This window comes from Carcharhinus amblyrhynchos, chromosome 13, assembly GCF_965287045.1.
Source record: "Carcharhinus amblyrhynchos chromosome 13, sCarAmb.v2.hapA, whole genome shotgun sequence".
Lineage (NCBI taxonomy): Eukaryota > Metazoa > Chordata > Chondrichthyes > Carcharhiniformes > Carcharhinidae > Carcharhinus > Carcharhinus amblyrhynchos.
Genome location: NC_137336.1, coordinates 34,352,507 through 34,366,511, shown reverse-complemented (window position 1 = coordinate 34,366,511; position 14,005 = coordinate 34,352,507). Strand labels below are relative to the sequence as shown.

The window sequence follows — 14,005 nt, the reverse complement described above, 5'->3', positions numbered from 1 at the left end:
GACCTGGGGAGAACCAGTTGCTGTCAACCTCAGGGGACCCTTCAGAGAAAAAGGGCACTGTGTGATAAAGTTATGGGAATCCTATAGATTTAACATTTATACAGATTGTTGCTCAAAAGAAAAGGGATAGATTACTCTTGAAGATAGTTTAAGATCTTCCGGAACTGCTTAAAGGACTGTTTACTGAGTGAAGCCACTCTTGCGCTTAAGTGTAATTATTCTTATTTTTTATGAAATGTTTACTTTAGTCTAAAATCATACAAACAGTCATGGACTTTATTTCCTGATCTCAGAACTCTCATTATAATATACAAATGGCAAGTATGTTTTGGCAGTTATTTCACATTTCCCTTTGGGGTTTGGGCAGCTTGGCATTTACCATCAGCCATGCCATGGTGCGTTTCTGATCTCTGTTACTTACTGCCATCAGAGTTTTTATTTTGTGCATTGCTATAGTGTTTACATTCTATGGGAACACTGTAGAGGTAGGTATTGACAGTTTTATGTGTTGCACCATGATGAATTGACTGGATTGAAAATCTAGCATTAAAGATCTTCTGGTTGCCTGTGCCTCCAAAACCAGAAAATGTAATCTCCTGTTGCATGATTTTGGGGAACACCTTTTAGTTATATGCCAGAATTCTATTGCCCGCCCACCACAGGAGTGGGCGAGGGCTGGACAATGGGAAGGTCCTTAGACGTTGGATGGGATTTTCCGATCTCTAGTTGAGTGAGGCCGTAAAATCCTGCCCATTGTATCAAAATAGTGTATAATCATTTATAATGGCAATTTTCCTTGGTAAACATTGGCCTATCATAGTGACGTTCCAGTCCTTCATCCAGCTGCTGTTCTTGTTCCATCTCCTGATCTTCTTCACTGTAGCCATTCAAAGTAAACTGTTTTCCACTTTGTCCTCCTTTAATAATGGAAAGACTTCCTCCTTCTTCTTCTTTCAGATTCTTCCAATGTTTGTTTTTTTTTCTCCTCTACTAGTTTCAGTTAGTTCCAATAATGTGCAAAATGATTTAGGATGCAAATCCCATTAGCCACATTTAACAGCTGCAATGATCTTAATTACTTCCTGTAACATAACATTCCATGCTTTCTGAGAGTGCAGTATTAAGATTTTTCTCCTAACCTCTTTGTTCACTCTATTAGTTCAAACTTCAACTTGATGACCTCCTGTCATTGACTCTTCAACCAGAGGAAATACCTTTCCTCTATTCAACCTACCACTACTCTTCATCTGTGTCAAGTTCAATATCTTAACCTTCCCAATGTGCAGCATGGGAATTTATTCCAAAATTATTATCCTTAAGACCACATTGTTCAAATTAATGCCTGACTTTTTATACTCCCTTTGCTAGATTTGAGACGTACTTTTACACAAAACTGAATAGTGTGAAGTAGAGTGAAATATGTGGTATTTCATTACTGTACTTGTACCTAATAATCCAAGTTTCAAGAAACACTCTGTTACAATATCGTTTAAGAATATTAGGTCACTTGGGATTATTTTCATTGTTGCTGAATGTGTGTGAGAGTGACTGCGTCAAGAACAATTGAGCACCAAATAGAAGAGAACAAAGAGTGAGACAAAGATATCGAAGAGGTTATAACAACAACAATATTTGATAATCCCAAGGCCAGCTCATTTAATCAGCCATACTGCCAATTGTACTCTTCATTATGATTACCAGGATGAATTTCTTCTTCTGCTCACTCAATTTGGTGCTTATTTTCATCTAACTATATCTTGCTTTGCATCTTATACGTCACCTCTATTTCCTCCAAAAGAATTATTTTTCCACAAGCTTCCACAACTTGTCTCAAAATTGAGTTTTCAGGTATTACTAAATAGTTACATTCTGAGTCAGTCCTCGACTGTCACTGACTCATTGCTACTTAACTCCAGCAAAATAACAAATGATTTTGCTTTCAACTTGCTGAAGACATTTTTCCCCCTCTTGTTTCATTGTCAAATTATCTTATCAGGTGCAAGCAATTTGACTTCAGAGTTCAAGGGCAATCCTGTTTACAATTACAAATCCAACTGTATACTTGAAATAATTTTCAAAACAAAAATATTTGACCATGATATGCTGGAAAATTAGTAACCAATCATCCACATTGAAGAAAAGTTTGTTCTTGATTGCTGGAAATTGTTCAAAATTTTCAACCCTGTTGCATCTCCATGATAGAATAAGGAATATTGATCATTTTCTATATTTCTTCCTTGATTGCTCAGAGACTTTGGGCAGAATTTTACATTCCCATGTGGGGAAGAGACTATAAAATTATTCAGAGGGCCTCCTCACCAGGCTCCTGTCCACCTTGACTTTGCTGCAATTGTACACAGGGTTGGGCAAGGCCTAGGCCAGCCTAGCAACCTTGCCTCAGCTGAGGGTCTTAAGTGGCCAATTATTGACCACTTAAGGGTTGTTTCCCTGTTTCAGGTCTGAAAATTAACCCTGTTCAGACCTCAGGTGGCAACCCAGGGAAGGTGCCTCCATCAGCAGATTCCTTTAACATTGTACGTCCTGCCCTGTCCCCAGAAGGTCTCATTCCTGCAGAGGTTCTGTTTACCCCTCCCATCTCTCTCTAACTACTACACTGACAACTCAACACCTACCCCCTCCACGTGACCACTCCCAGGAGCCTTAAGTACATGAATGTGATTATTTAATTTGTCATCATCTATTTAATCTTCTTTGGTCACAAGACTCAACAAGCATTTATTAATGCCAAGAATCTGCTTGAACAATGCAGAAAGAAATTATTTCCGAGTTAGAGCAGAATTATGGGCAGCATTATGGCACACTGGTTAGCACTGATGCCTCACAGTGCCAGGGACCTGGGTTCAATTCCGGCCTTGGGTTACTGGCTATGTGGAGTTTGTACATTCTTCTGTGTGAGTTTCCTCAGGGTGCTCCAATTTCCTCCCACGGTCCAAAGATGTGGCAGATTAGATTGATTGGCCATGAGAAATTGACGCTAGTGTCAGGGGTATTAGCAGGGTAAATATGTGGGATTATGGGAATAGGACTTGGATGGCATTGTGGTTGATGCCATGATGCGCCAAATGGCCTCCTTCTGCACTGTAGGGATTCTATGATTAGCCTCTAGCATGGTGGTGGGCAGACAGTGGGTGGCCTATTAAGCTCTTTAAAGGCTTAGGAAGGCCAATTATAAGTAGCCAACAGAAATTTTTCGGTCGGCCTCTGGGGGGGGGGAGGGACCTGGCTAAAATATTAATTCACCTTTTTGTAATCAATGTAACAGAGCAAAAATGTCCTAATAGTTATTTAACAAATGCAAGAAGGTATACCCCTGCCCCCACGCCCACTAAAAAAAAATTCCTACATCTGAAACAAAATGAAAACTCAAATAACAAATGTGATGAAAGATGCCATGCTGTGACAACAACTAAAAGGGGAGTTAGGAAAAGCAACTTGCAACAAAACATTTCTGCAATAACAGATTAAACCACCGGAGTGATGAAGAGATAAAAGTGAACTGCACGAAAGGTTACGTGACTTAACAGAGGTCTTTAAAATTGTGAAAGGTTTTTGTGGACTATATACAGAGAGACTAGTCAGAATGTTACCACCGTTCACACCACTGGGATTTCCCCATCCCCCTGCAGTGAACAGAGATTCGGCTGAGCGTCAAATTCCCCAACCTTGATGCAGCAGGAGCATGGCATGATCGGTCGGGAAGATTGCACCCAATGTTTCCACTTGGAGGGAGGAGGAAAGATGTAAGATAGTCGCCAACAGATCAAATAGGGAATTTCAGAGTTAGCCTCTTTACCCAGGGAATGTGGAACTCGCTACCAGAGGGAGTGGGTGAAGTGCACAATGTCAATGCATTTAAAGAGAGGCTAGATAAGCATATGAGGAAGATGGGGAAGGAGAGGAGGAACATGGAGGGCAGCATAAATACTAACATGGACTGCTGGGGCCAAATGGCCTGTTGCTGCGCTGTATATCCTATGTAATCCCATAGAACAAGATTAAACTCTATAGGTGTGATTTTCCCAGTCCACTGTGCTGCTCAAGAGGTGGACCAGGAAACATTGTGAAGCTGGTTACCATATGGAAATTCACATTTCCATGTCATTAGTGAGCCCGGGATGGTATTGTCTGTACTCTGCACAGTGAGTGGGTGGCAAGTGATTGGGGCTGACCATGATGGGGATGTGCTGGCCACAGAGAGGAGTCGATTGGGGCTTGTGATTCGGGGGTGGGGGGGGTTGTTGGAGCATCAATCAGGCATGGGAGTGGAAACCATTGAGAGGCTGGTGACTGGGGGGCGTGGCTGTGTGGATGCGCCAATCTCCCTACTAGGAACCTGTACAAACAAGTGTGCAGGGGCCCACTCAGCGCGCTGATGCCAGCCTCTCGGGTAGAATTAGGGCCCATCCACCCTTACCGTTGTGAATCCCTTGGTGGATTCTGTGAAGCGCAGAGTGCTGGAAATTCACTTGACTAGGTATGCTCCAAGAATAAGTATGCTCCATACTTGACTAAGTATGCTCCAAGAATGGGCAGGAAAATAATTTTTTCGCCCATCGTGCACTGTCTTTTTTGGGAAAATTTGCCCACATCGTTAAGTGGTTAAAATAAGAAGGAACGCAAAAAGCATGACAAAAAACTGAACACAAATAAACCCCTCTTTGCACAGTGACCCAGGGTCTCAGCAAACTCAGTTAGGAAGCTGATTTGTGACAGCTCATCCTGTGTTGTTTTCATATTTGGGATAGACCTGTGTCCACTGCAGGCCAGATCTGATAGCTTTTTAACAGGGAAATAGGCACCCTGAGAGCTAAAGGTCAGGAAAGTTGGCCCCTCACTTTTCTATAAGCTTCCATCATTAATGGTGGAATGGGAAATTATTTCCAGTTAGTGCTCTGTGATTGAAATATCAACATTCGTTGCCCGGCAGTGAATTCACTGGATTCTGCAGAGCTGTTCAATAGTACTTTTTAGATGATCACAACATGTTGACAAATAGATTGATTTTGCTATTATCAGTCACTTGGCTCAGAATAGCATTTTTTAAAAATCCAATCAATTCAGAGTCTCAACAAGTTGGGACATTCCCGATCCAAGCTGACAAGACAGGGCTCTCACCTCCTGTCTTGGGCTTGACCTACATGATCCAAGCTGATTGGAGTAGGCGTTGCACCTCCTCCAAGGCTTGATCTCATTTGCATCTTAGCCAAAAGGCTGAGATGCCGCTTTTAAACATTGCTTCAAATGCAGCTAAAATGTAACCTAATGACTTCAACCAAGCATGCAATCTTGGCACATTTAACAAAGAAAAAGATTGATTGATTAAAAGAAATTAAGCAAAGCCAGAGCATGGGTAATTTGAAAAATTTGCCTCAGCTGGGAACAAAACGGAGTTTCAATGGCTGAAGATTTCCCCATCACCTGCTTAGTGTGGCTGGGAGATTCCTCGGCACTGCTCTCTCAGTCTCACTGCACAGGTTTGTCCGAATTGCAGTGAGCTTGGGAACAGCTCCAAGGAATTTCCCAGCCAGTGGGTGGCACGGCAGCACAGTAGTTAGTACTGCTACCTCACAGCACGAGAGACCCAGGTTCAATTACAGCCTCGGGTCACTGTCTGTGTGGAGTCTGCACGTTCTCCCCGTGTCTGCGTGGGTTTCCTCCAGGTGCTCCGGTTTCCTCCCACAGTCCAAAGATGCGCAGGTTAGGTCAATTAGCTATGCTAAATTGACCCTAATGTCAGGGGGGTTAGCCGAGTAAATGTGTGGGGTTACGGGAATAGGGCCTGGTTGGAATTGTGGTCAGTGTAGACTTGATAGGCTGAATGGCCTCTTACTGCATTGATTCTATGTTGCTGGAAGACAAAACAGATTCTGTGGAAAACAACTAACAAATTTGCCTTCACACGAATCATGTGTTAACAGCAGCACTTCGATCATAGTTTCCACTTCTTTTAAAGTTTACAAATGATTCTCCATCAGAGGACTAATTTGTACTGACAAATGCCAGCCATAATTCCCAGGAATGTGCAAGTAACAGAACACCTGCACTGCAGTATGCAGAGGTCAGATGGCACGGAGTATTAAATGAGCTTTTTGAATTCTGTGGAAAGAAATGGTATAGATTCCTATGGTAGGATTTGATAAAAATATCCTTTAATTCCTCTCTTTTGATTATATATAGGTCCCCCTGGAAAACGAGGCAAAACAGGAAGAAGAGGAGTCATTGGTGAGTCTTGCATTATCTGCCAAAATCAGACACATATTTTTCCGCAGGCAGCTGAGCAACTAATTTCCTTGGAAGTGACCTTTTGACATTTGGGGAGCCAAGTGACTGCTATTGCTGTTCTTACATGTAAACAGCTTTGAGCCTGATCGTGCAGCATGCCCTTTGAATGTTACAAACAAGGGACTTTTTCCCTTCTTATCCTTGTACGCATCCATCACCACCAGAAGAAACTTATATAGGGCGGGGAGGTTTGAGATTTTGTCAACAGCACGCCATTTCTGATGATATAACAGGAAGCGTGCACCACTTCCTCTTTCTTTTTCCCATGCGATTCCAGTTAAAATCTAAAGTTCTGGCTACGATCACGTGGGACACTTGGGCTGGAATTTTACCGGCTCGTACAACGGCATTCTCCGTTGGCCTCAGGCAGGAGCTTACGAGCTGCAGGCGGACAAGGTGGTAAAATTCTGATAATGCACTCACTCAGCTGGGGACTTTGTTATTTCTCGAGTCTAGCTTAGTCAGACAGCTAAATATACTGGCATGCCTCATGATTGGCCTGCATTGGTGGCTACAGGGGAGTTAAGGACATTTCATTTATCATGGAAGAAATAATGTGTTTTTGTCATCCTTTGCTGAACGTTCAAACTCCTTTTGACTATGCTTTTGGCCATTTGCCCTGATATTACCTAATGGGGCTCAGTGTCAAATTTTAAGAAATGCCTTGGAATGATTTATTATGTTAAGGATGCTAAATAAATACAAATGTTCCAGGGAAAAAAAATGATGAGCAGTGTGACTCAAATAAGCTAAACTAGACTTTGATGGCAAAACAATTTTTTCGGTAAAACATGGCAATTCAAATTTTACTGTAATTTATAGTGTGCATCACATGTTTCTTACGAGATCATATGTTAGTACTTTGTTGTCCAGCTTGTTAACACCTTGTCATATTTCTGAATGCAGAGCCAATTATTTGCGTTTTTGATTATAGTTAATAAAAAATGAGACAATTGAGCTTGTGAACTCAATACCCATATTCATACCTTCTCATATATTCACACAATGGTCAAAACAGCTCCCAAAAGCAGCATTCAGAGAAAGTCTAGAGCAACTGAATGTTATATCACCATTTATGAAAATTATTCTCCACCAAGTATATTTTATTGTTTAAAAACACACTATAAAAGTCAGTGGATCTTTCTCGCTTTCAGAGAAATAATTGATCCCACTATTGAGAGAGTTTATGCAAAGGAGATTTTAAAAATATTATTAGTGTTTCTAAGGATTTTTTGATCCAGTTGCTGTTCTAACAAGTTTGAAGCTGATGAGTTGATTTGATGCACCAAAACAGTTTCCATTAAAAGCTTTTACAGCTCATCTTTGCGTTATCTTTGTATAAAAACTTTGTGCACGGGAAAGATGCATGTTCAGGGCAGAAAACGTTTGAAAATTGCTATAGGACATAGATCATTCAAATTGTCTCAAATACCCATTTCACTAAACAAAAATGACCTTGAAATTCTATGCTATTTAATTTTGCAGTGTAAAATTGGGACATCTTCTCTTAAATAGCAAACTGTTTCCTCTGGGTTTTCTAGTCCAAGATTGATCTCCCCCAGCTCAAAATATAATTTGATTCCTCTTCATAATCCATCGTTTTTGGCAACATCAGATAATAAAGTCCAGTTGTACGCAGCCTTGAATTGCCTGATTTTACGCTTGCAGCGCACTGGGGGTGAGTTAGAATGAAGGAAATGTGACATAGCTGTTGCTGCCAAAATCAACTATTCAAGAAATGAGGAATTTCAGAGCCTGAAGATTGTGGAGGGTTTAAGATTTTGACCTACGCTGCTCTGGAGAATGTTTAGCATTCCCTATAGGCTTACCTCTGTGTTATGGACAGACGTTATTAGAATTCACCGTTAGAACCATTGAAAAGTTACAACGCAGAAGGAGGCCATTTGGCCCATCTTATCCATGCCAGCCTGAGAGCACCCAGGTACCCTTTCAAATCTCACCTTCCTATACCTGGCCCATAGCCCTGTAGCTCGTGGTTGTTTCTAAGCCCCTTTTAACGTGTGGTCAATTTAAAAAAAAAGCAGGAGACTTTCATGGGTTTGAATATAAAGATGATTATTAATTCACACATTCACCCTGAATTCCCTGATTTCTCTTGATCCTATAAATATTTTAGTGTCACCCAGACGATACCATCCCGGGCTCACGAATGACATTCGGGTGCTGATTTCAATACTGTAATCAGCCTGGCACTGTTTCCCAGCACGAGGCTGATTATATCATTAAAAAAAGGCCCGGGAAAGTTATGATCAGCTGGGCACCGGTCTCCATTCCCGTCTTTGGCCTTCTGCCAGTATTTGGGCCGGGAAAATCGAGCTCGTTATGTTTCATTGAGAGCTTTGGTCAGATGTTGTTTAGTTTTGGGAACTGCAGCTCAAAATATATATTGGTATATATTTATATATTGGTTTATATATATTGGTGTGTGTATAGTGTATATACAATATATACTATATATGAATATTTATATATATAGGTCTTGATGACGTGCAGTGTAGATTCACCAGGATGATACCAACCTAAAAGTATGTTTCTATTAATGTGCTCTGTATTCTCTTGTTTAGAATATTGGGGGGGTGATACAGCTGAGGGGTTTAAAACAATAAAGGCAAATAAAACCATTCTCTATGGTGGGGAGGGTGGGAATTGAAATGAAAGAGTATAATCTTAAAATTAGAGCAAGTCCATTTAGAAACCAGGAAGTACTTTTTCACATATATGGTAGTAGAAGCCTGGAACTCATTTCCACAGAAACTAAAATGAAGCAATGTTTATTTATTAGTGTCACAAGTAGGCTTACATTAACACTGCAATGAAATTACTGTGAAAATCCCCTAATTGTCACACTCCGGTGCCTGTTCAGGTACACTGAGGGAGAATTTAGCATGGCCAATGCACCTAACCAGCACACCTGTCAGACTACGGTAGGAAACCGGAGCACCTGGAGGAAACCCGTGCAGACACAGGGAGAACATGCAAACTCCACAAAGAAAGTGACCCAAGCCAGGAATTGAACTCGGATCCTTGCCACTGTGAGGCAGCAATTCTAACCACTGTGCCACCATGCTGCACCACGGCTATTGGTGCACAATCTATCTAAATTTGTAAGGTCAAGGTTAGTAAAGATTTGTTAAGTGATGGTATGAAGGAAGATGGAATAATGTTGGATAAATGGAGCTGATCTCGTTACAACCTTGGTTCAAACATGGGCAAAAGAGCTGAACTCCAGAAGTGAGAGTGACTGCCCTTGACATCAAGGTAGCATTTGACTGAGTTGACATCAAGGAGCCCTAGCAAAACTGGAATCAATGGGTATCAGGGGACAAATTCTTTGTAGTTGGAGCCAAGATGACTGTGGTTGTTGACATTAGTGACTTCAACTCCAGGACATCACTGCAGGAGTTCCTCAGGATAGTGTCCTAGGCCCAACCACCTTCAGCTACTTCATCAATGACCTTCCCTTCATCAACTCCTCAGATACTGAAGTAGTTCATGTCCAGATTGTGCAAAACCTGGAAAATATCCAGGCTTGGGCTGACAACTGACAAGTAACATTCATGGCAAACAAGTGCCAGACAATGACCAACTTCAACAAGGAAGGATCTAACCATTGCCCCAGGACATTCAATGGCATTGCCATTGCTAAATAGCCCACTATTGACACCCTGGGGGTTACCATTGACCAAAAACTGAACTGGACTAACCACATTAATACAGTGGCTACAAGTTTAGGTCAGACGCTAAGAATCCCACGACAAGTAACTCACATCTGACTCCCCAAAGCCTGTCCACCAACTGCAAAGCACAAGTCAGGAATGTGATGGAATAATTTCCACTTGCCTGGATGAGTGAAACTGCAACACTCAAGAAGCTCAACACCATCCAGGAGAAAGCAGCTGGGCATACCTTCCATAAACATTCACTCCACACTGATGCATAGTGGTAACAGTGTCTACCGTGTACAAGATGCATTGCAGGAATTCACCAAGGCTCATTTGGCAGCACTTTCCTAACCATGATTGCTATCATCTAGAAGGACAAAGGCAGCAGACTCAGTGGAACACCACCTCCTGGAAATTCCCCTCTAGGTCACTCACCGTCCTGTTTTGGAAATATATTGCCGTTCCTTCACTGTCGCTGGGTCAATATCCTGGAACTCCCAAGCTAACAGGTATACCTACAGCACATGGACTGCAGTGGTTCAAGAAGGCTGCTCACCACCACTTCTCAAGGGCAATTAAGGACAGGCAATAAATGCTGGCCTAGCCAGTGCTGCTCACACCCTGTAAAAATGAATTTTATAAAGTACAGATTTACTGTGATCTAACTGAATGGTAGAACCAAGTTGAAGTGGCTGAATAATCTTTTATTTTCCTAATATTTTTGTCACATAATTCATTCACCCAACTTCAAAGAATCAGTCCTTCATTCTGCAATTCAACCTTGTGATGTAAGGTCAGAGGTTTGACATGTTACTGTGTTCTAGGGTGAGTACCACAATATGAGGAAAGGGCAGGTTAGCATTTGCTCAATTTGGACTCTGCTGTATTCATGTAGAATACGCACTTATTTTCATGTTGCTACTCGTGGCAAATTGGCAACCTCAACACTCTCAGGACCAATTGTGTGCAGGAAATCAGGGCTAGAAATATAATGTTTTCCCACCCAGAGTCCAACCTCTCTTTTTCTGCCTGTGAATCGGGATTGACAAATGAGCAATTTCTCCCTAATGTTTATGAAATTATCATGTATAATTCAGGACAGATGATCAATTAACATGGGGATGGGGATGAATGGCTCATATTGAGGTAGAACACATAACCAAAGAACCAGAATATTTAGATAGCAATTTTATTTTTTTTGTCCCCATCAAACTGTTTAACAATGAAAGGGGTTAACCTGTGGTCCCAGCAGAGTATTGCACGTGTAGGAAACATGGGTGCAAAATTAGTGCCATAATGTTTACTCCTGCAGCCCTGGAGAGAGGGAGAACAGAGAGTGCAGAATTAATTCTGTGGCCACTTACAGAAGAACAAGGATGTTGGTCAAATGGTTTAGCCATCTGTTTTGGCTACACTGACTGTTCTTGTGGCCATATTTCTTCACTCTGAGGCCAGTTCCCAAAAGTTATAAGCTGACACAAATCAAAACATAACTAATTTAAAAATTCCACGTGTGCAACATTTAACGACATGGGAAGACCACATTTGCTGGATATTGTTAAACACTTCCAATTCACCTTTATAGATACTTTATTTATGGTTGTTTTCATTTGCAAATTTGAGAAAAAAGGATTTCCTGCATGACACCATTCTTTCAAAGAGATCATTGTCAGTGAATATAAGTATGGCAAAGGCAATGAATTTTTAAATCATAACAACCAATCTAAGGTCAAAACACTATAGAATCTCCGAGAGATTGACATAGCTGCATTATCAATTCTTGATAATTAATGGGCGGCACGGTGGCACAATGGTTAGCAGTGCTGCCTCATAGCACCAGGGACACGAGTTCAATTCCGGCCTCGGGTCACTGTCTGTGCGGAGTCTGCACGTTCCCCCCATGTCTGCATGGGTTTCCTCTGGGTGCTCCAGTTCCCTTCCACAGTCCAAAGATGTGTGGATTAGGTTGATTCGTCATGCAAAATTGACCTTAGTGTCAGGAGGATTAGCTAGAGTAAATATGTAAGGTTATGGGACTAGGGCTTGGGTGGGACTGTGGTCAGTCCAGACTTGATGGGCCGAATGGCCACATTCTGCACTGTAGGGATTCTATGACTAACACGCTCTTCCACAACTGTTGATTTTTCAAAAGTGGATGGAAGAAACATTTTTATTTTAATATTTTTGATGTATGGGTTTCAAAATGTTACACAGTTAGCCTGTGAGCTTCAACAGAAATCAATGGGCATGATCTTACCTCCCATTCACACCATGCTCTCGCAGCAGTGAGATTGGAGATTTTGGCAGCCGTTTGGAAGGGAAAATCCCATTGGTGTTAATGGTGAAAAGATTCCGAATGATATCTTAAGAGATGTAAAACACGTTGCCAATTTGCTAACACCCATTTTTGAATTCTAATGATAAGTCACAACCCAAAACATTTCTGGTCCCTTCTCCCTAGATGCTGTCAGACCTGCCTAGTATTTCCAATCTTTTCTGTTTTTATTACCATTTCACAATCAAATTTTAATCCAGGCTGACTGACCCAAACCTGAATGGATAATAATCTTCTATTTACAGTGTAGATTCCTAGATATATTTATATTTTCCACTCTCTTTATGCCGACAACCTTTTGGAGTTTTTCCTTTCTGCCATGCTTCCTGTTTAGTCTACAAGATGCAATAGTCTGGGTAACAGATGTCTTCTTAGTACCTGCCAAAAAAGCTCCAGAACCTGCCAACAAGAGTTCTACAGGTCTGCTCCCAGCAGCTTGCCTCTCTCCCTTTGTGTGTCTCTCTCTCTGACTAGAGTTTGATTGTTCCATAGCCTTGTTGGTCTGACAGCATGCTTGCAAACAGATTCTAAGTACAAGGTTAGATGAACATCAAAGCTGAGATTTACTTGTAACCATTGCCCTGTTAGTGGTAAAGGTTGCTACATCAAAATGCAATACGTCAGAGGACTTCTGAGGTTAAAATTCTCCTTACTTCAGCAGTACGTTTAAAAGGACTAGCCCAATGACCCTGGCCAGTACATCTTGTGATGATATAATGAAAATTGTCAGTGTAAATGTTGCATGCAAGCCTTTTAATGTGGTGTAAATCATCTTTGGCAGAACTCTTGTCATCACTAATATAATTCAGCACTGCAGATTTATTGGACCAATCGCTCAGTTCTAACCTGTTTTATTTAGTTCTAACCTGTTCCACTCAGGCCTCGAGCTGTCTCTCTCATCTGTAATCAGTTTGCTGTGTATGTCTGACAATTCCTTGAGCAAAAACTGCTGTATCCAATTGGAAAAAGTAACACCACACACACACACACTCACAATGATTTTCCTGTTACATATTATGGTACATATGAATCACACGTATCAGTGTTAACCCGACAAAAAACAAGGCCAGGGTTTTACGACCTCGCGTGGGCGGAGAAGTCCATTCTGCAAGCCTCACCCACCCCGAATACAGGGTGAGCAAGGCGGTAAAATTCTAGCCAAGGTAGCCTGTGTTAATGACATTGTTCAAAAGAAAGTCTCGATCCGAATAAGCTGCTTCAGGATGTCTATTAATTACTGGATAGTTATATGTGATGCCAGTTACCAAAGAAACTTAGGTTATTTAGTTTTGTTTTAATTCATGTTCTTAAATGCACATAGAATAATTAGGTAAATAGCTGCATAGCCAGGAATTTCCTCAACATTTTGTGCACAGTTACACCTGTAATCGAGACACAAAAATTGTATTGCATAAAAATGGCAGAAATTTGGCTGTAACCAAGTTACCAATGTAAGGCACTTACCTTTTACTCTTACTCTTTTACCTTTAAAATGTGCCCATAAAAAATTCATCCCTCAAAGCTGACTACGTTTCAATACTCAAATGTGGCTAACCTCCAATTATTCTTGATTTTTGGAGGTATCCTTTTAACATTGTGAACACATTTTCAAACACAGCTGGAAACTATCACTTTTCTGACCTTCTCATTTCAATTGTTGAGCATTTTTTTTTTGAAAAATGCA

General features: G+C 41.2%; 1 protein-coding gene across 1 annotated transcript in view; it reads left to right on the top strand.

Annotated features, from left to right (window-relative positions):
• Window positions 1-14,005, top strand: part of LOC145351488 (uncharacterized) — a 166,773-nt gene that overhangs the window by 34,114 nt on the left and 118,654 nt on the right. Inside the window, exon 3 of the mRNA XM_080201085.1 lies at window positions 6,199-6,243. Coding sequence (XP_080057211.1) covers window positions 6,199-6,243 — 45 coding nt within the window. The remainder of the gene's footprint in view (window positions 1-6,198; window positions 6,244-14,005) is intronic.